The sequence below is a fragment of the Anneissia japonica genome, unplaced genomic scaffold, assembly GCF_011630105.1.
Source record: "Anneissia japonica isolate Jap-2015-1 unplaced genomic scaffold, ASM1163010v1 scaffold287854_len485379_cov200, whole genome shotgun sequence".
NCBI classification, from domain to species: domain Eukaryota; kingdom Metazoa; phylum Echinodermata; class Crinoidea; order Comatulida; family Comatulidae; genus Anneissia; species Anneissia japonica.
In genome coordinates, this window is record NW_022732005.1 from 159322 (window position 1) to 180933 (window position 21612).

Sequence of the window (21612 nt, forward strand, 5' to 3'; positions counted from 1 at the left end):
TTTTGTGAATATAACTGAGATGAAAACAAGAAATTAGTTCAGTCTCAGATTCTTGTGTTTTTCATAAGATAAATTACATCAAGAGACATACTAACATCAGCACTCTGTATAAACTTTTTACAAACTCAACTCTTGCAGAAAATCTAATTAATGGTACTGTAATGAGAAAATTGTGCCAATTAGAATGTTTGCTTTAAGAAAATAAGTTAGAAAATATGATAAGTGTTAATATGAAACTACTGTTGTAACTGTAAGTTGTCAAAATATTGAGTATTAATTGGCAATATGAAATGTTTAGTTTTCGTTTTCTATACATTGCTTGAATGACATCAGCAGTATTAAATCATTGATTTGATTCAGAAACCTGTTTCATCGCCTTTTGTTTTCGTCCTATTAATATTCTCTGCATTCAAGGAAGAACTTATATCACTCGAAGAAGGTTCTATCATTAAAAACAATACCGTATGTCTGTCTCTTATACACATCTAGATGTGTATAAGAGATTTGACTAGTTTTAAGCTTAAATAATATTAAATCTGACAATACTCAATTCGTCAATTGAGTCGAATTTGGAAAAATTAAAACTTTTAGACGTTAAGAAAACAATGTTCTACAAGTTAAATTCAAATATAATCAAGATTTCCATGTTCCCTGGGTACCATAGGGTAAGAATCAGCAGGAAAACGACTTGGTGAAAAATGGGTTGTTTTGTGTTGTATTGCTACCTGCGGATCACAACAACACTCTGTAGGTTGACAAACGCCACTACTTAAAAACAAGTTTTAAGCTTAAATAATGTTAAATCAAGCAATATTCAATTCGTTAATTGAGTCCGAATTTGGGAAAAGTAAAACTTTTAGACGCTAAGAAAATGATGTTGAACAAGGTTAAATCAAATATAATCGGCATTTCCATGATCCCTGGGTACCATAGGGTAGGAATCAGCAGGAAAACGACTAGGTGAAAAATTGGCCAATTTTCGCAAAAACGTAAAGGGTATAGCTCACGATTTTTTTGGGACGATTTTTTTTACCCCGCCATTTCGGATTGTTTTGTATTCTATTGGTACCTACGGATCACAACACCACTTTGTAGGTTGACAAACGCCACTTAAAAACAAGTTTTAAGCTTATATAATGTTAAATCAAGCGATACTCAATTCGTCAATTGAGTAGAATTTGGGAAAATTAAAACTTTTAGACGCTAAGAAAATGATGTTGAACAAGGTTAAATCAAATATAATTGACATTTCCATGTTCCCTGGGTACCATAGGGTAGGAATTAGCAGAAAAACGACTAGGTGAAAAACTGGCCAATTTTCGCAAAAACGTAAAGGGTATAGCTCACGATTTTTTTGGGACGATTTTTTTGACCCCACCATTTCGGGTTGTTTTGTGTTGTATTGGTACCTACGGATCACAACACCACTCTGTAGGTTGACAAACGCCACTTAAAAACAAGTTTTAAGCTGAATGTTAATTCAAGCGATAGGCCTACTCAATTCGTCAATTGAGTAGAATTTGGGAAAATTAACATTTTTAGACGCTAAGAAAATGATGTTGAACAAGGTTAAATCAAATATAATCGGCATTTCCATGATCCCTGGGTACCATAGGGTAGGAATCAGCAGGAAAACGACTAGGTGAAAAATTGGCCAATTTTCGCAAAAACGTAAAGAAAAAAAAAAAAAAAATTATAACTTTTAAACGCTAAGAAAATGATGTTCACAAGGTTAAATCAAACATAATGGGAATGTTTATTGATAAGGTAAGAACCAGCAGGAAAACTATGACGCCGTCATATTTCGGTTGTTGTGTGGCACCTACCGATCATAACAATAATAACAATAATAAAAGTACCAACCTTGTGTGAAATACTGCTTGTTATTTCCGATGCTATTTCGTTACGCCCATGTGTCCGATTCTGGGATCATTTGAAACATTCAAATGCTAAGATAATGAGACGTTGAATAAGATTAAATCGAACTTAACATTTGGTTTTTTTTCCGTTGGGTACCATAATATAAGGCTCGCAAACGAATAGGTGAAGATTGGCCAATTTTGGCAAAAATGAACGATTTTTACCCCGCGTTTTCCTGATTCATTTGTGTTCTGTTGCACCTACGTATCACAGGAATCCTTTGTAGGTTGATAATTGCCTAAAGCCTAGTTTTAAATTCGCAGAATCCGTGTCCAATTTCGACAAAAACCGTTGGCTACACGTAACATCGTTGTCATCATCATTGTCATCACCATCATCACCGTCATCATCATCATCATCATTATCATCACCATCAACATCATTATTATTAATTATTATTATTATTATTTATATTGTTATTGTTATTTGTATTGTTATTGTATAATGCTATTGCTATTGCTACTAATATTGCTGTTGCATTTGTTATTTCTATTGCAATTGCTATTAATTTTGCCATTGACATTGCCATTGCTAGCCCTATTACTATTATTATTCTTGTTGTTTTGGATGTTGCTGTTCTTTTATTATTTTCGTGAAGTTCATGTTAGCTTATGTTTTGCCTGCATTCTTGGTCATCTCTTCCATCTTTTCTAAGGTGTTGCTATGACACCATATTATCGGTAAATAACCAAATTAGAACGAAAAAAGTAGTCGAATAATGTTTTAAAGAGATTTATTATCAATTCAAAGTCATAAGAAAATGAACTTTTGTTAGTAAAAAATCAATGAAGATCTCTATATAATCAATAGACACATATAGTAAAGCAAAATACACACTATATAACATACGGTAACATATAATATAATAATGATAATAAAATTAATAATAGGCCTATATAATCAAAAAAAGATATCTACATCCATAGTATTGTTGTTGGTAATATAAAATTGTTTTATTGGTTTTAACTCATTTGTGTTTATAAAAAAAAAGTTTGTTTTATTCCTTCTTTCCGTTCGCAAATTGGATAAACTGCCGAACCTTAGGCATCTTCCAGAAACATATAATGATAATATTAATAATAATAATAATACTAATACTAATATTATTATTATTATTATTATTATTATTATTATTATTATTATTATTATCATTATTATTATTAGGCCTATTATTGTTATTATTATTTTATGTTTATATAAATATTTATATTTACATACATATTCATATCCATATCCATTCATATTGATATCCAGTCATATACACATTCATATTTACATTAATTTTTATAACCATATCTACATTCTCAAAGAATTTCATCTGTCTTCAACAATAATAAACGGAGTGGTTGTTCTTTAAAGATCAAGGTACCGAAGCCGAAACGTATCTGGTAAGTTTCGTTTTACAATAGACCTTTGCGGAGTGTCAATCAAACTTAACAACTGACTAATCAAAACAGCGCTAGGAATACGCGCGCGTCTCACAAACCCACGTGCTGTGCCACAAACGCACGTGTTCGCGTATGTTTTAACACTGTCGCTTTGTGGGACCTTAGTAACAATATCCAAGGGCGGGGCTTAGCGGAAAGGTCCATTAGCTTATCTTTAAAGAACAACCACTCCATTCATATCTACATTCATATCCATGTACACATTCATATTCACATTCTTATTCATATTTATATCATTAGCATATACATATTCTAGTTATATACATATTCATGTTCATATTCAACTGAAATGTTTCTGAAACGTACCGGTATATACGTTTCATACCTATTCATATCCATTCTTATTCATATTTATATCAATTTTCATATCCATATTCTATCCATATTCATCTTCATTCTACCTATTCACATTCTTATTTATATTAATATTCATAACCATATCTATATTCATATCCATATTCTTATTCATATTGATATACTTTTTCATATCCATATTCTATTCATATCCATCTTCATATACCGTACCGGTACCTATACACATTCTTATTTATATACACATTCATAACCATATCTATATTCATATACATATTCATGTTACTATTCATCGTTTGCATATCCATATTATATTCATATCCATATCCCTCTTCATATTCACATTCTTATTTACATTAATTTTCATAACCGTATCTACTTTCATATCACTTTAACGTTGATAAAGATAGCAGGATCTATCGAAATAATATCCGTTTGATTTTGTTATAGCTTAATAAATCTGAAAAACCGAAAGGTCCACTGATTAATTTCAGATAAGAAAGTATAATACATACTCCAAGTATTGAAATACACGCCATCGTGTTGGGATTCAATATTTCGACATTAATTATGTCATCATCAGGAAATAAACTTAATAAATCTGTGTTCCGCAAGTCAACTTTCAATGATTGTACCGTTTTTTCATTGCTTTTACATTTTATTTCACTTGGAGCATAGGCCTACATGCAAACCCACTCTTCAATATATATTCATATCCATGTACATATTCATATTCACATTCTTATTCATATTTATATCATTAGCATATACATTTTCTAGTTATATACATATTCATGTTCATATTCAACTGAAATGTTTCTGAAACGTACCGGTATATACGTATTCATATACCTATTCATATCCATTCTTATTCATATTTATATCAATTTTCATATCCATATTCTATCCATATTCACCTTCATTCAACCTATTCACATTCTTATTTATATTAATCCATATCTATATTCATATCCATATTCTTATTCATATTGATATACTTGTTCATATCCATGTTCTATTCATATCCATCTTCATATACCGTACCTATTCACATTCTTATTTATATACATATTCATAACCATATCTATATTCATATACATATTCATGTTACTATTCATCATTTGCACTGTCCATATTATATTCATATCCATATCCCTCTTCATATTCACATTCTTATTGACATTAATTTTCATAACCGTATCTACTTTCATATCACTTTAACGTTGATAAAGATAGCAGGATCTATCGAAATAATATCCGTTTGATTTTGTTATAGCTTAATAAATCTGAAAAACCGAAAGGTCCACTGATTAATTTCAGATAAGAAAGTATAATACATACTCCAAGTATTGAAATACACGCCATCGTGTTGGGATTCAATATTTCGACATTAATTATGTCATCATCAGGAAATAAACTTAATAAATCTGTGTTCCGCAAGTCAACTTTCAATGATTGTACCGTTTTTTCATTGCTTTTACAATTTATTTCACTTGGAGCATAGGCCTACATGCAAACCCACTCTTCAATATATATTCATATCCATGTACATATTCATATTCACATTCTTATTCATATTTATATCATTAGCATATACATATTCTATTTATATACATTCATGTTCCTATTCAATTGAAATGTTTCTGAAACGTTACAAATCCATAACCATCACCTGACGTAACTCAGTATATCTTTACCGCCCTCTACAAGTTGGTTTAGCAAGTTATATTTTTTTATTTGACTTATTGCAGGTACAGTAAATACATGAATTTTCCCTAGAAAATCTAACCTACTTTCTTATCCGAAATTAATATGAAATGCCCTTGAGAGCCTTGGATATATTCACCGAAACATGTTCTCAATCAAAGGCAAAAAAAATCGTACTGGTATCGTTGCATTTGAGCCAAAAGTGCATGTCATACACGGTAGAGACAATGAGGAATTAAATGAGCTGTTTATGCTTGCCGACTTCATTTAAATTTGAAGTTCCACACTTATGGACACCGTTGATGCGAACCAGCTCACTGTGCAAGCTTGTGCGGAGTCATATTAAGTGGTGGCCGCGTTTCCGGTGAGTCGGCAGATTTGGACTTGGACTACAGCTACCACTAGTACCGGCGGATTTGAAAGAACACTATAGTTAACTAGTACTCAGTACACGAACGTAAACGTGTGTAAATAAGAAATATGCTTGGTAACGTTTACAGAAAACCAAAGTAAACTGTGTTTGTCTTCGTGCTTTTCACTTCATTTCATTAACACTATAGGCCTATGATTTAAGAGACATATAGGCTATTAAAAAATACCATTACGTAACTAAATCAATTAGATTTTATTATCAACATTGTCAATAGAATTTCAATTTCCAACTTTAGAATAAATTATGGACCAAAACTCGGTGTTGCAAGTTTCAATTGAAAGGAAGCATGTCAAGTCGGCCCCAAGTCAACTCGACCACAAGTAACTTGGCCCTAGGTCAACTCGGCCCCATGTCAACTCGGCCCATATCAACTCGGCCCCAAGTCAACTCGGCCCCATGTCAAATCGACCCAAGTCAACTCGGCCCCAAGTCAACTCGGCCCTGTATATTTACGAAATAATTACCAAAAGAAACATGAATGCAAAGACAAACTAGGCCTATGCCAAAATTAAAGTGTTTTAAATCGTCCCTTCATTGTTATTCTTTTTTCATTAACAACAATAAAAACAGCATTTATAGAAATAAAACTTAAAATAATAATAATACTAAAGGCATAATATAAAAACTAAATAACGTTATGAACATACTGATTTCTCGGCATATTTAAATATACTGAAATTCTTCTCCAATAAAGTTCATATTGTTATATAGTATTGTTTCTTATTATTTTTATATATATGATGTAGACTTTACCTATTAATCTATAATGATTTATATAAATATAAAACAAAACGGTTGTTATCTGCCTCAGTAGTGTGTATGTGTGTATATATATATACATATATATATATATATATATATATATATATATATATCTATATTTAAAATGTATATTAACTTTATTATATAATGTACGGTATATATATTTAACTATACCATAAGGATAGGTCTAAATATTGCTTTATAGTGTTTCTAAAGACCATATTATATATGGTATGGTTTCCTATTATTCTTTATATATAAAGAAGGTTTAAATCTATTATATCATGATTTTTATACATACATATATATATATATATATATATATATTCAAATATATACATATATAATGTATATTTAACTATCCATATAATGTATATTTAAAATATCTGACTCATTTAGTATTCGTCATGATTATGTCGTTATTATTGTCATCATATCGTTATTATCATTATTAGTTATATTATACCTGTTTACAGTATATTGTTATTATTAATATTATTTTTACTAATGCAGATTTAATTATTGTAAGTGGATGTAAATAAAAAGAAATTACAAAGGCAACGATTTATAACACTAATTTTGGCTTTACAATTAAATCTCTTAGTAAATACATAGTAAATTGGTGCGAGTTGACTTGGGGCCGAGTTGACTTGAGGCCGAGTTGACATAGGGCCGAGTAGACTTGGGGCCAAGTTGACTTGGAGCCGAGTTGACATGGGGCCGAGTTGACTTGGGGCCGAGTTGACTCGAATTCGTTGAAAGATAGGCCTACTGAACCGTATATTACCATATTATTAAGGATAATATTTTTCCAGTGCTTTTCACAATTATTTACTAGAAGAACATGTTTGACTTACTATGAGGATAGCAATGCCAGACTAAAGTCTACACTGTCAGCGTAGCGTATTTATCCCGATGAGGTTTACTTCTGATCATGCGCACTGTTCATTGTCCAGTACGCTAAACGGTAACTTTTATGAATTTTTATTTAGAGTGAATCACATGACTAATCTTGAGTAATTCTCGATGGAATAAATTCACAAAGTCCATGTGTTCATCAAATTGTCTTTTATTAAACGCAACTTAACATATCAACTCTATCACAACAACTTGTTCCATAAATCTTATTTGATTGAATTAAAATAAAACAAAGCAAGTAATGGACTTCATAAACTTTAAATATTAACTGACACTCTGTTAGACGCACCTGTTGTGTTAAAGGCCAGTGTGTTGGTAAAATTTTGTTTGGGAACGAATCAAGAAAAATATTTGCCGAATCATCATCATCAGGCATTAATATTTTGGACCTACAGCAAATCAATTATAAAATAAATCACCTTTTTGAGGTCTAATGATTATAATTTAGTTATAACTTGAGATAAACTGAAGTCAAGACGATAATAATAAAGATAGTGATGATAATATTAATGATGGTGATGTTAAAAAATAACTTAGGCCTATGGTTTGTACAATCGTATACCACAGTAGAGCTCCTCCCTTGGGACACTCCCATTTAGGCGACACCCCCACTTTATTCGACACCCTATTAAATGTACACGAAAAGAAGGATACCTTTTGACACTATACATCTAATCCCTACTAAAGAGACACTCCTAATAAGGGACGCTTATTGGGCACATTTAGCCCATATGGGGAAGTAATTTCGTGCCAAAACTCCTATTAACTTTAGTATTTTTCCGGTTAGTGTCCCTAAACAGCGACACCTCTTTTCAGGAGACACCCAATTAATGGGACGCTTTTTTAAATACCCAAGGATTCTTCTGAAGTTGAGCTTGGAACTTTTATCTTTATTTTTTTTCTTCTTTCACATTTCCAAACATATCTACGCTTGCTTTTTGAGGGACAGACTTTTTGTATTTTGGTAAATTTAAAACCATTAACCATTAGGCCTGACCATTCTGTTATTTAATGGCAAATTAAATCTTTATAAAAAATAATTATTTTGGATTGTGTTTGTGTGTTTTTAATTTACCTCCTTTTCATCTATTTACATTAGGAAGCATGCGTTGATTTTCCAATACTACAATTTTTTATTTATAATTTAGTCATGAATAATAAGTACAGTATGGGTCTTATATTAAATACAGCCGTACAGTGGTGATCAGCAGCATTTTGGCAGAGCGCCACCTTTTGTTGGAAAAGTTTCCAGATTAGTTTCCAAACTTTCCTCTGTACTACGATACAAATGAGTGTATACAACCGATATACATAATGTTGTTTATGTTTACACGGTGCTAGTGTAAAACTTAGATTTCAAATTTAGTACCCTATATTGCTATTTTTGGTTAGTGAATAGATTGGTGTAGTCAAGCGTATGGGATATTATCAATTTTATCTAGGCGAAACATTTAACAGACATGTTTAATTTTTTTTTTAAAGGATCTATAAAAGCCAAAATCAAAAATGGGCCTGCATTATAACGTTTAACGGAAGCTCAGGAATTTTGCTGCGTCTGCTATATCCAGGCAACTAGGTCTAGGCTTGTACACCTAATAGAACATTTCCGGTCGGTCGTAGGCTGACCAATCCAGTTTTAAACGATTGGGCATCGACCCCCTGGACTACATTTGTATTTGAAATGCAGTGGACAACATAACGACATGCCGCAATTGTCAACTGTCTCTTGAGACTTTAACCGGTGTATGTGGAACAAGCAAATTAGCTGATAACTTGTTAATTTCCGCCGACTAGATCAGTCGCACACCTCCATCTCCACGCAATGAACGTAAGCACACTATGTTGTCTAGGTCCACGGTCGACTGTTCTTGTCATCTTTATTCTAGATATTTTCATAAGAATTTTCAACTCTTTGCGGTAATTCTTAAATCAACTGTGTTTCTTTATCCCAAGGGAGGATATAGGGCTTCGGCTCTAGGGGCATGAGACGGCAAGAAAACCCCTCATAAGCTTTTACCAACCGTATGTTGACAAGTGTTTTAGGGCTGGAGCAAATTAAACAACTAATTAATTGTACACGGACAATACTTGGAAAGTACACGACAACCTTCGTTTTTAATGTGTGATCCTGTGTCACAACTTGAGACAACTAAAGATGTTATCTACAACCTGATTCTACAGGAGGTCGGGCCTAAAGAAAATTATGCGTGACGAAACAAAGCAATAATTTGTGTAAATGTATAAACGCGGAATGATACAAGGACTGGTATAAATTGGAAAATTGGACAAGATTTCGTTGAGTAGGATTGTTTTGACGTCTTCTCTCGTGGGATTCTGAGCATCGTGCCCAGGACGGCTTGCTTTTGATCAGACCACTGCACGGGGCGAACAGAATGCTAAGCGGTTGAGCATGAACTACGAATTTGCTCAACACGCCTTGGGATAAAGAGCAAAGATCATTGGGTAATGAAGCCGATATCTATTGGTCAATAAAAGTAGCTTATACGTCATGACCATAAAGAGAAGTACAAACTTCAACATGAACTCAAGTGTTCAAATTCTGGAATAAGGGGTGTTAACAAGGTGACATAATTAACCAAAAAGTACCCCATGGAGAAAAGCGAACAGGCTCAAGCGTAACATAGTAACTGTGTGGCATTTACACACGTGCGCTGTAGTGAAGTGTAAACGATCAACTTTTCTAGACTTGTTGAAAGTTTTTATAACGTTTGCTCAAACCTGGAATTACAATGGCAATTTTTGGCCGGAACTAATTGTGTGGGTTTACGTTTGTAACGATATTCGCTGATGTTTGTATAAATAACACTTATGTACCGACAGGAATAATTAACTTGGACCAATGTGTTTATAAAGAATGTAAAACTGTAAGAGTTTTCACAACATTAGAAAGCCTCATGGTCTTCGTCAGATGCAGAATTGAGTAATTGTTACCTTACCACTGGAATTGTTTTTATCTGAAGGTATTATTCAAAATGCTGCTATATATTGGTTGGTCTTTAATTCGTCCAGCGATAGTTCTTATTTTAATATCAACTTATATCAGGTAAGTCGATTATATGTTTAGCTCGTGTGATGGCCACATTAATATTAACGATAATCTATTGGTGTGTGCTAATTAATATAGTGATTTCTCACTATTTATTAAGGAAATTATAAGCTTTAAATTGAAAAATATACACCCATGAGTATATGGGCATAATAAAAGTCGTGTATTCCTTTCGTAACACATTAAATTAGACTGGTAATCTAATTAATCATGTTGTATTAAACAAACTGTAATAGCAAAAACATAATCGTTTCAATAGAAATAATCATTATAAGTCGCGTTCCGGAGGAAAAAATGCTAAGACATAAAAAGCATATTTGACGAAAAAGTTTGGAGCGGTTATGAGGATACAGATTTATGTGGGGAAAGGGCGTAACCACACTTTTTCAGCTTTTCCCCATGTTTTTAAATATTCAAAAATCTGTATCTCACTAACCGCTTCAGATATTTTTTTTTAATTTTTTCAATATGATTTTTGTGTCTTTTTCCTAATAATAACGTCTTGAGACATTATTTTTTTATGTGTTATCCGTACATTAGCCTATGCTCATGTTCCCCATGGCTTATCTAGCAATCTGATTGTAGATATAGGCCTCATCATTTTCACCGTTACGCTACTTTTGTTCAGCTCTAGCCCTATGTTGAAATATCCTATAGGGTTTTAAGTGAGTAACTACAAAAAACGAATCACAAGAGTCATTCAATATTAAAATAGGGGATCCCCTTTTGTAAACTAAATAGGACGCGCAGTCAAAATGGTGTTGGCGCGAAATCTCCCCTTCACCCTAATTTTTGAAAATAGCCTATTTATCACATTGGCTTACTTCAAGCTACTGCTGGCCTGTGTGAACTAAAAAAAAAGCGAAATTAAATTCTTCCTAACACGAAGAAAAAAAACCTAATACTGTTATATGATGCAAAGTAGTTAATATTAGGTTTAACCAAGAATATTATTTAATCATTGATCAAATTCTGAGTAAGAATCATGTTTATACTTTAATTCCATTTCATAATTATTCTTAACCACGCCTTACTCTCAGTGTACAGTAATCATATCTGGACAACATCTATCCTTTCAATTTATGCAAAAGTCGACACATATTAAAATTGAAAATGACAGATTGTGCTACGGTTTCTTAGATAAGCGTTGAATAATATAATAACCTGGTATATTCTATATATTTAAACACATGATTTCGGTTTATGTTGTTATTTTTTATGCTCGAACATCCGTTTACAGCAACCTTGACGCTGAGAATGAAACATCACGGCGCTAATTCAGACTCTGTGGGCCTTGACCAAAATTTAGTTTTATGCCACCGCTCATCACTATCAGACTTCCATGAAGTTCAAGTTATCTGTAACTGTAGAGGCCTATAAAGTAAAAAATAAACAAAAGAAAGCATGACCCAACCCTTTATTTCAAATACAAACGTAATTTTAAAACATGCTAAACTTATGACAGAAATCGTTGCGCTTACGCCACCGTGCCGTAGCATGTGCGTGCTTTACGTGACGCATTTCATATCAAATAGGTATAGGCTACTGTAGCCTCAAACATGCGTCATAGTACCGTAATATAAAAATATTAATATTTATTATATTACATTATTATTACTATTAATAATATATTTATATATTATTATTATTACTATTAGCCTTACGATTATCATTATAAAGCAGGGACAAAACACAAGATAGGATCTATTTTGATGTAATCTGGTGCGTGGAGTGGGCACTTTAACAGAGTGTTGTTGATAATGTAAAGACGAATTAACGATACGTCTATAGACTCAAAACAGGTAAAAGAATTTAATCTCGTTGAGTAAATAATATCATCATGTTTGTACAAACAGTATGGAGTGGTATCGGTCGTTAATTTTTAATAGACATTTCACGTGGTTACACATACAATAGGAATTACGGATTGGGTTTACTTCCATCAAGTTAATATTTTCAGTAATGTACACTTTTTGTAGGTCAACCAAGTCCTAATGTGTGCTAAACGAGGCATACCTAGTACTATCGGCCTAGTTGTAAATGAGAAATAACTATTTGAATGAATTAGTCAAAAAGAATTATTGTATAGCGTATATGGATTTTCAGAGTCCTATCCATAATTATGCCTTGTTCTATACCGTTCCATAGCATTATAGAAAAGTCTACTACAAAAGTTGAATTCTAAGTGGCACAGTAAAATATTTGTTACGAATGTGGATTAATGGGTTGTCAAATTCGATTTACTAATTTTTTTATTAAGCATAATATATCTTTCCTGCATTACTGTTTTGATGTTACTTTTGATATTTAAGTTTTTAAGGGGTAGGCCTAGATGCATTGTTTGGGGAGGGAAGAAGCTACTAAGAATATTATTCTGAAAATTAGGGGTTAAGTTTTGTTCTTTTGTGGCGAGGGATAGCATTTGAATTTTCAGGGAGGGAGGGGGAGGAAGGAAGGGGTTAATTTAAGCGGTTTTGAGTTAGCTTTATTTTTTTCGCTGTTATTTTTTTTTGTTTTTTGTTTTTTTGTTGTGTATTGTAATCTTTTGTATAATTTTTGTTTTTTGAACGCACCTTTATTTTTTTTAAATTGTGTCACTGATGTAAAAGTGCAAGTAAATAAATATTTACCACAACTTCTATAGCTAATATTGATGTAAGATCACAAATACCTGTGTAACATGCTTTATTCAGAAGAAATCTAACCAATATTAGCTAATATTTTTAGGCACAGATGCAACACCGGTGTAAAGTTTCTGCCAGTTTTGTGTGTCTACTCACTCGTATATCAGAAACGAACTTATGAATATTAGATGTAAGATTTTAAGTTGTGTATCAAGTTCTATTCAAGGGGTGTTTGACTATACTGCAGTATCCTTTTTTTTCTATACGGCAAACAAAACACAAACATCAAAGGCAAAAGAGTGAGTACAAAACAAAAGTTGACAGATTGAACGAAGAAGAAGATACAAAAAATCGCCCGGATAACCCATGAAAGTCGCCAAATGACAACATGTTTCCAATGGGGTTATAGTACAGAATTACCAAATCTGAGGCAGACCTCCTTTTCTAGTACTGCCCAACATAAAACGAATATTATTATATGTCAAGTATTATTTTTATAAAAATGATAATATAATAATAAGAATTAAAATAATAAAGTTTTAAGTGCAAGATCCTCACCGATGCTCAATGTGCAGTATCTTAAAAACTTCCTATTCAACGGTGTTTTGGTTTCTAAGGAAACAGCGAATTCTGCGCAAAACACGCCTACATCATTTGACACTGAATTGGAGGGTTGGAGAAATTCATAAAACTTGACAACTAGGTCTACATAGTCTGCTGCATGGATGCACAGTCAGCATGATTCAGGGAAAAGTTACGCATTATGTTGACACGCGCTCACCTCTTGACGTTTTGAGGAAGGGGGTAATATGAGATACATTGTGGCAACATTAAAACGACAGCAAAACGGCCACCATGACTCAATACATAAGTTATGACCCGTCCTGAAATGTGTATGGAGGAAAAGGATGAGATGTGGTCAATAGATAACAAAAACAATTGAATACAAATATCACATCTAGGCTTCCATTGCACTAATCTTTTCATCATGTATTAAAGAGAGAATTCGGCGGTCCTTTAAAATTAGGCACCACGGACAAAACAGTTGCATGCACAGTTAGAACTGAGCAGGTGTTGGTTAATTTTGTCACATCAATTAACGCGGCGGAGAAAAAGACGAATCTCCCGCATAGGTTTGCTAAGACATTACTTGTTCTGTCAGCCTAGATGAACGAGACTGGGCTAACTAAATCTACAAGATATTACTATGGGCGGTGGACCACCTTCCGCGTTAGAAAAATATGTACAGTTTCAAATGTTGATAGTTGATTTCTTTCTTGAAAGCCGAGACTGACAGTCGATGGGCGCAATTTGAAGGGTGGTGTCGAGAATGTATGTGACAAACTGTGACATTCTTTCTGTGCCTAAAGACCAGTCATTGTACATAGTAATATCATTGATACCGAGTCTTCCTTGGGTGGATATTTTGCGGTAAATTTCTTACGCCTTAATTTCCGCGATCATGACATTGTGATTGTGACTGTTCGACATTGAACTCGTAGACAGTAGGCCTAGACGTCATTGTCCCATCAATAGGCCTACATGTGACGTCATTTATTGTTAGAATCACCATGATTCATGGAGTAATTTAAAAACTTCGTAAAATCATTACCGTAACTAAATTTACACTTTCCCAGAATCTGAACGCGTGTGTGATGCCATCAGCAGACGTGTGAAGTACCATTAATAATAATATTTTATTTGAAAAAAATACGCCTTTCCATCGGCCGCACACGTCACGCGTAGCATAATGACGGTGCGTTCATAAAGACAATATTTAAAACAAATAATATAAAGAGTAACGAGGCAATGTACAAAACGTGAAATTTATGCACTAGGGTTGTACAGCGCATTGCAACAAAAGTCCAATGCGCTTTAACTCTGTCCACACCGGCAAATTGTATGGGACAAATGTGTGTGATGAATGTGACACCCAAATATGGGCATGTCACAGTTACATACAATTTAATAGTGTGGACAGAACTTATAATTTGTGTTTTATTGAAAAATGGTGATCACATTCATGGGTCTACAGTATTTTGTTATTTAGACCAGTGGTATGTATACTTCTATCGTTATTTGACAATGATAGCCTGTGAAAGCGTTACTATCTCATCTCAACGATCACTCAATGTTTGCGTAGCAAAAGTCAAACATCCGTGACAATTAGTCAATTGATTGGTTAATTGATTAATATTTTTTCCATTAGTAATCATTGCGCCGATAATAGATGACTGATGGGCAGATGACCTACTTCTAAAACCAACCAAATCAAAGTCCTCAAGACTTGATTCAGTTTGAACAAAAGGAACAAAATGCGCCCGCGCATTTTAGCCCATGACAACCCTGATTTATAACCAATGGTGTTACTTCATGGATGGCGATTGCTTACCCATGACGTAATCAGGTGTGAAAAGAAGTAATCGTACCACAAGATAGGAGTTGTACCAGCTTATCGAATAATTTCAAATGTACATAATGCAATCGATACGATAATGTCAATCAAATGACTGACTGAACATCAAGATATAGGCCTAATACTTTCAACACTGATGATTCTGATTTAAATTGACAGTTTTGGTTCAATATCGTGCGCTGTTAGCAATTATTATTTACAAGGTGTTATGCTCTATTAACCCAGTCTTAAGCCCTGTTCAGTCTATCAAATTTTATTTGACAAAAACATGTGACATGCCTAAATATGGTCATGATGACATCACACCATGACCATATATAGGCACATTATGACTATATATGGGCATACAAAAGTTTTTTGTCAGAACCTTTGATAATTTTGACATAGCTTAAAGCCCTGTCCAGACTATCAAATTTTAGTTGACAAAATATTGACTTGCCTAATATGGTCATGATGACATCACACATCGTGACTATGACAACAGCTTTTGATCAACTAAACTTTGATAGTCTGGACAGGCCTTTATACTGGAGATTTGGAGTAAAATAACCATATTCGAACCGAAGTGACAAGTTTTGGATGGTGAGCAAACGAACAAACCTTCCTTTCATAATATTAAATAGGCCTATTTTGTCAGGTTTTATTTCTTTTTGATGGTTAATCAAATCATCGTTATATATCAAGTCTTTGAAAGCCTTATAAAATAGAGTTGTATCAAAGCCTCTTATAGCCTATATTACTGAATAGTTGCTTCAAATTCAGTCGGACCTACCCTATTATTAACAAGTTTCTTGTACTTTGTAGGCCTAATACAACATTCATTTAGATTATTCATGCGATTTCAATTACATGAAATGTTACATGGGCGGAAATAATACAAGAGTGACCACATCCGCTTAGAATTTTCTCATTATTTTTGATGAAGGGAATTTTACAGGACAAGTTTATTCGAAGCACAATTCAGCCTGTTGATACCATGATTTTGGGCTGTAAAATCAAACACAGAATTACTCCAACTAATGTTTGTTGAACTGATTTGTATGATTAGGATGTTTTCAATTTATAAGGTCGTTACGGTGAAGTGGGCCTACAGCTCATTGGAAATATGCTTGTCATATCATTGACAACAACAGCGGTCAATTGCAAATTGCTTCTGGATTTCTCCATGGAAACCGTTGTTATCAATCACCCACCCTCCCCATCCATATGATCACAAACGACAACTGAAAAATAGGCTAGGTCTAATATTTAAAGACCCAATCTACCAAGAGCGGTATATCCCGGTATCCACTAAGAGGCCTATTTGTTAAAATAATTCTGGTCGACTTATTGTACAGTAAAGTGTACCGTATGCAAAACCACGCACCATTCCAACTATCTTTAAACGGGTATCCGATTATTCGTTATTTTCTTAATCAATAATATTTCCTAACCGGAACAAATTAAAGAAACAGTAGGGTACAGAATGTGAAATCCTATCAGGATTCATATTTTGGTTTTAGGAAAGCTTTTAATCGGGATTATGGTTGAAAAAAAAAATTACGGACCCCTGTCGGATGAAATAATATTAACAACTTATATTATTATATCTATTCCATTTTCAATTTTGACCGCTACTGTTCAAAAAAACAAATTAGTAAAGACTATTAAAACTAAGATGGACCCCTAAGGCAAAATGTTTTCTTAGCCGATATAGTCGGCTGGTCTCCACCAATGAGGATAAGCGCTGAAAGTTTTAACAACATAGCAGTGACCAATCAAATCTATTGTTTGAATTGGCGATTGAAAGTGTATTTTCGGGAGTTTCATTATTGTAATGCTTGTCACTACATGTATCGAAGCGTAAGAGGTTTATTAATGTGGAAATCTTGGACCAACAGCCGGGTTATTCTGCTGTTCCTTTGACAGGAATATATTACAACTACAGAATATCGTGCTAGGCTGGTTATCATGCGCTTAACCTGTGCAACATTCCGGTTAATTCTAAGATATTTCGTCATTCAGTCGTGCTACAATTTAACGTGAGTAGGTTTAAAATCAAAACTTACGGTAATGCGCGAACTACGCATTTTATGTGAGTAGATATGGCTTTACGCTCCTACTCTTAAATATACTATCAGCTTGTCTCAACTCATGACACGCTTTGATGCCACACAACTGTTAGTTAAAACTAAGTTTCAGGATATAATATAATTTAAATGACTTCCCGAAACTTAATTGCCGGATTAATTTTCACGACCGCATGTGATATAGGGTGCGATCTTTGATCATGAAAATCCCACCTTTGCATATATTATATTTAATTTATTGTTAGCTGTCAACTGATGATGGCACATTCAGGTATATTTGCGTTTATTCTCTAGGCGGTGTTGATCTAACCCAGCAATTAGCACCCCAATCGGCGACTGTCAAGCTCAATTTCTGGCTGGGAATTCGCGCCTTCGGACGTGCGCAGTATCAATCACAGGTCGCCGCTGGATGCGCCTCGTTTTCAGATATTAAGACGTGCAACAAACAAAGCATTAAAAAGTATTCATTGCGTCGCGACATACGCAAAGGTAACAATCTGTACACGATGAAAAACTCGGTCATCGGCTGGAAGATTAACCAACTGATAAAGATATATCATTTTGATCAAGTATTATTATTAACAAAATGAACGACACTGTCAGGATCTTAACGATACTGTTGATAGTATTTAGGCAAACAAGGTAATCCAATTGACTGAAGGTACTTCAAGCAGAGAGGAGACCGTGGAGCAGGTGACCGGTCGGTAGATGATATTATCTAGGGATTACGAAAGGAGAAGTCGGAACACGTCATGATCTTTAACGAAAACAATCTAATCACTTGATATAATGTTCACGAGACGACACTGAAACGTTGTATTAATTACCAGATAATTGTTTTTAAAACGTGTTCCTCTTTTTAAAGTCAGATACACAAAATATCTGTAGTGTTGTGTGGCTTTACTGTAGCCGGATGTCGTTTTTTATTTCCTTGATCTGAACAAGAGAGATGGGTTAGGCATAGAGAAATTTTTTGACAAATTCAGAATGTGAACGAAAGCTCGTAGTGTGAATAAAGTTTTTAGAGTGAACTGTCTATTTATTAATATTCAATTAATAGTTAATATGTTTTCTTATAGGGCTCTTTCGTCAGTTGTTGCTTTGGGTGCAAACATCATATGTGATAGGGTACCAGGGTTAAATGAACGGCAGAAGAACATTTGTCAAAGTCGACCGGACGCCATGGTGGCGATCAGTGATGGTATCCGAATAAGCAAGACCGAATGTGAATACCAGTTTAGGAACGGTCGTTGGGTTTTTTGTTTTTTTTTTTAGCTGTATTTTGACGACGTTCCCATTTCCTCATTAATATATCTTTCTTAACGAAAAGGCAACTCTATGCTTCTTAATTTCGGAAAGTTAGATGAACTACTGGCTACTGATGAGTACTGAACGTGAGTCCAGTCCAGTAAATCATCATCTTTTGAGTCCAATAATTAGGTTTATTTTAGGTTACTATTTGCTGAGTATTGTGGTGTATTTGGGCTTCATCACAATGATCATGATCATCATTACCATCATCATGATCATGATCATGATCATGATCATCAATATCATTATCATCGTCGCCAACACCTTCATCAGTATCATCATCATTACCATCATGATCATCACTAGGTCTAGGTCATATATTGGTTTTGTTCAAATTACTTTTAGTATCAAATAAGTTAGGTAATAATTAACTTTTAGTACAGTCTGGTACAGTATATCTCCGACAGTAGGCTCTTTATCCTGCTTTATGTTTGTTTTGTTTTTTTCTCATGGAAGAATATTTTAACGTCATGTGCAAGGAAGCATGATGGAACACATCGCGTCTGGATGATTTAAGAGTTAATGTCATACTACATTAATCATGTTGTGTTCCGATTCATGCTAATTGTTATCCGATCGAAGCGTTGATAGGAACATGATATGGGGTAGTGTTGGAAATAGTTCCCGTAGGGTAACCTCACTCAATAATACAAGGACAACGTTTCTACCAATTGTGAGTAGTTCAGTATAGGCTGGAGTTTGCCTAATAAATGTGTATAGAAGGATATGATGTACACGTTTGTTTTCACTGATAATGGCTTGTTATTCACACTGCCTAATGGAGGATAGGCCTAAGGATACGGCTTATAAAATCTACTTAAGTATTTTGAGCCAAATTGTATATAGAAGTTCACCATAACAAGTTTTTAGCCCAGACTGAGTGAAGAATAGTAATAGTAGTATAACATACAGCCTAATTATGCCTAAAGGATTTCCGCGATGAAAATTATGGTTAGTTAAAAATATTCGGCTAGATAAACACGCTAAACCTAGTCTAATAGTATTATCAGACCTGGAAACTTCTATATTCGTGTCGCTCTCGTGGGAACAAGCGCCTATACGTTCTGAGATGTTGAATATTTATTTGTGAAGAACCATACCATACCATAATGATCAGATATAGCTGTCTCATTGGGATTTACACGGATTATCTCTCACTGATGCTATCACACTATGTAGAAAATCAGTTTAAAAATCCACCCACCAAATAAGTGGTTAAAAACAAGTACATTAAGAAAACAAGCTGCTATACTATTGGGTAATCTAGGCTCAGGTACCGGTATGTCTGATATGAAAATAATTACTGGTATACAAAATATAATATGGATAGTAATACATAGACTGCTATTAATTTACATTAGTATATGCCTTAGAACGGAGTTTAGAAAAATCCTCCATCATTTTATTTCATTTTAATCGCGCAGAATGAACAAATATGAATAGGACTCCATGGCCTATCGTTAACCGAGCAACAATTACACTCTAAATCCAATGAGTGTGGTATAACAAAACAAACAAAAAAACAAAAAAGGAAAAAAAAAACTGTAATCTGGGACAAACTATAAATCTATAAATAAAATGCGTTTATGTGCCAAATTCGGAGACCCCCACTCACTAAACTGACTCAGCATGACTGTGTCGGATCCGATCTTGTAGAGTGAAGGGAATCGTACCCTGGTCAGTTGAAACATTCCCTATGCACTCTGAGGATTAATGAATGTGACTCACAGCAGACCAAATCCACTGTTAAATATTAACATCCTATTACTATACCTGTCAGTGGCGTAACAAAGAGACATGAGTCCACTGGCTAAGGCTTACCATTGGGGTCTAGGTACAGTGCAGTGGAGTACGGGAAACACCCCCAACACACACACACACACGCACACACACACACACACACTTCGGGTCTGACATTAAAAGTTTTTGATGTTTTTAAATTGCTCCTTATAAAAGGCCCTGCTCGGCCGAATTGCGTCAAAAAATATGTTGATGAATATCTCGGAGAGGACTGGGGCCTCTGGCTAAAGCCTACGCCACTGCTACCGGTGCGTACAGAGTCTGGCCAACGCCTTAACTGGTGTGTCAGGGTTCTGGTCTGATGCGCGCAGCTTTGGGGTTTGTATATGCTTTGCCTGATTCTTAAACTGCGGTGGATAAATGTATAGTTGCAATGCATTCTGTCGTAGCACGTTTGGGGTGGGGGAAATGAATATTTAACACAGTAGGCCTGTAATAACGCGCGTATTTGTTGGACAAGTGCGTAAAATTCCTGGCCCTGTTCTGATTGGTCAATTGTTTAGTTTGATTGACACTTCGGATAGCTTCATTACTGAAGATGATAGATTATGTAAAATTATCACGTGTGTCGTTTATGTTCTTCGTCGAAACGTCTGTTAAAAATTACATAAGGAACATGAATACAGAGTCTCGGATGTGACTTTTGATTATGTAAATTGATAATGTATTTTTCTGTTAACTTTTGAACTGCTTTCGAATGGTCACGGTGAGATTACAGAATGTTCACTCACATAAAATCAGATTGAATATCGTTTATGGCTTAATTGGAAAATAATTTTATAGAAAAATACCTTATTTTAATTACTGCATGCGTCCCGTCTATAT

General features: G+C 34.1%; 2 protein-coding genes across 2 annotated transcripts in view; one reads left to right on the forward strand and one right to left on the reverse strand.

Moving 5' to 3' along the window:
- The first annotated feature begins 5497 nt into the window (after positions 1-5497).
- The window catches only part of LOC117115528 (protein Wnt-7b-like), a 21696-nt gene continuing 5581 nt past the window's right edge, over positions 5498-21612 (forward strand). The window contains exons 1-4 of the mRNA XM_033259368.1: positions 5498-5896; positions 7421-7549; positions 8983-10564; positions 18756-18930. Of these exons, the coding sequence (XP_033115259.1) occupies positions 10494-10564; positions 18756-18930 (246 nt within the window). The 5' untranslated portion in view covers positions 5498-5896; positions 7421-7549; positions 8983-10493. The remainder of the gene's footprint in view (positions 5897-7420; positions 7550-8982; positions 10565-18755; positions 18931-21612) is intronic.
- The window catches only part of LOC117115540 (ataxin-10-like), a 45161-nt gene continuing 34130 nt past the window's right edge, over positions 10582-21612 (reverse strand). The window contains exon 10 of the mRNA XM_033259380.1: positions 10582-11941. The gene's annotated coding sequence lies outside the window, so the exon portion shown is untranslated. The remainder of the gene's footprint in view (positions 11942-21612) is intronic.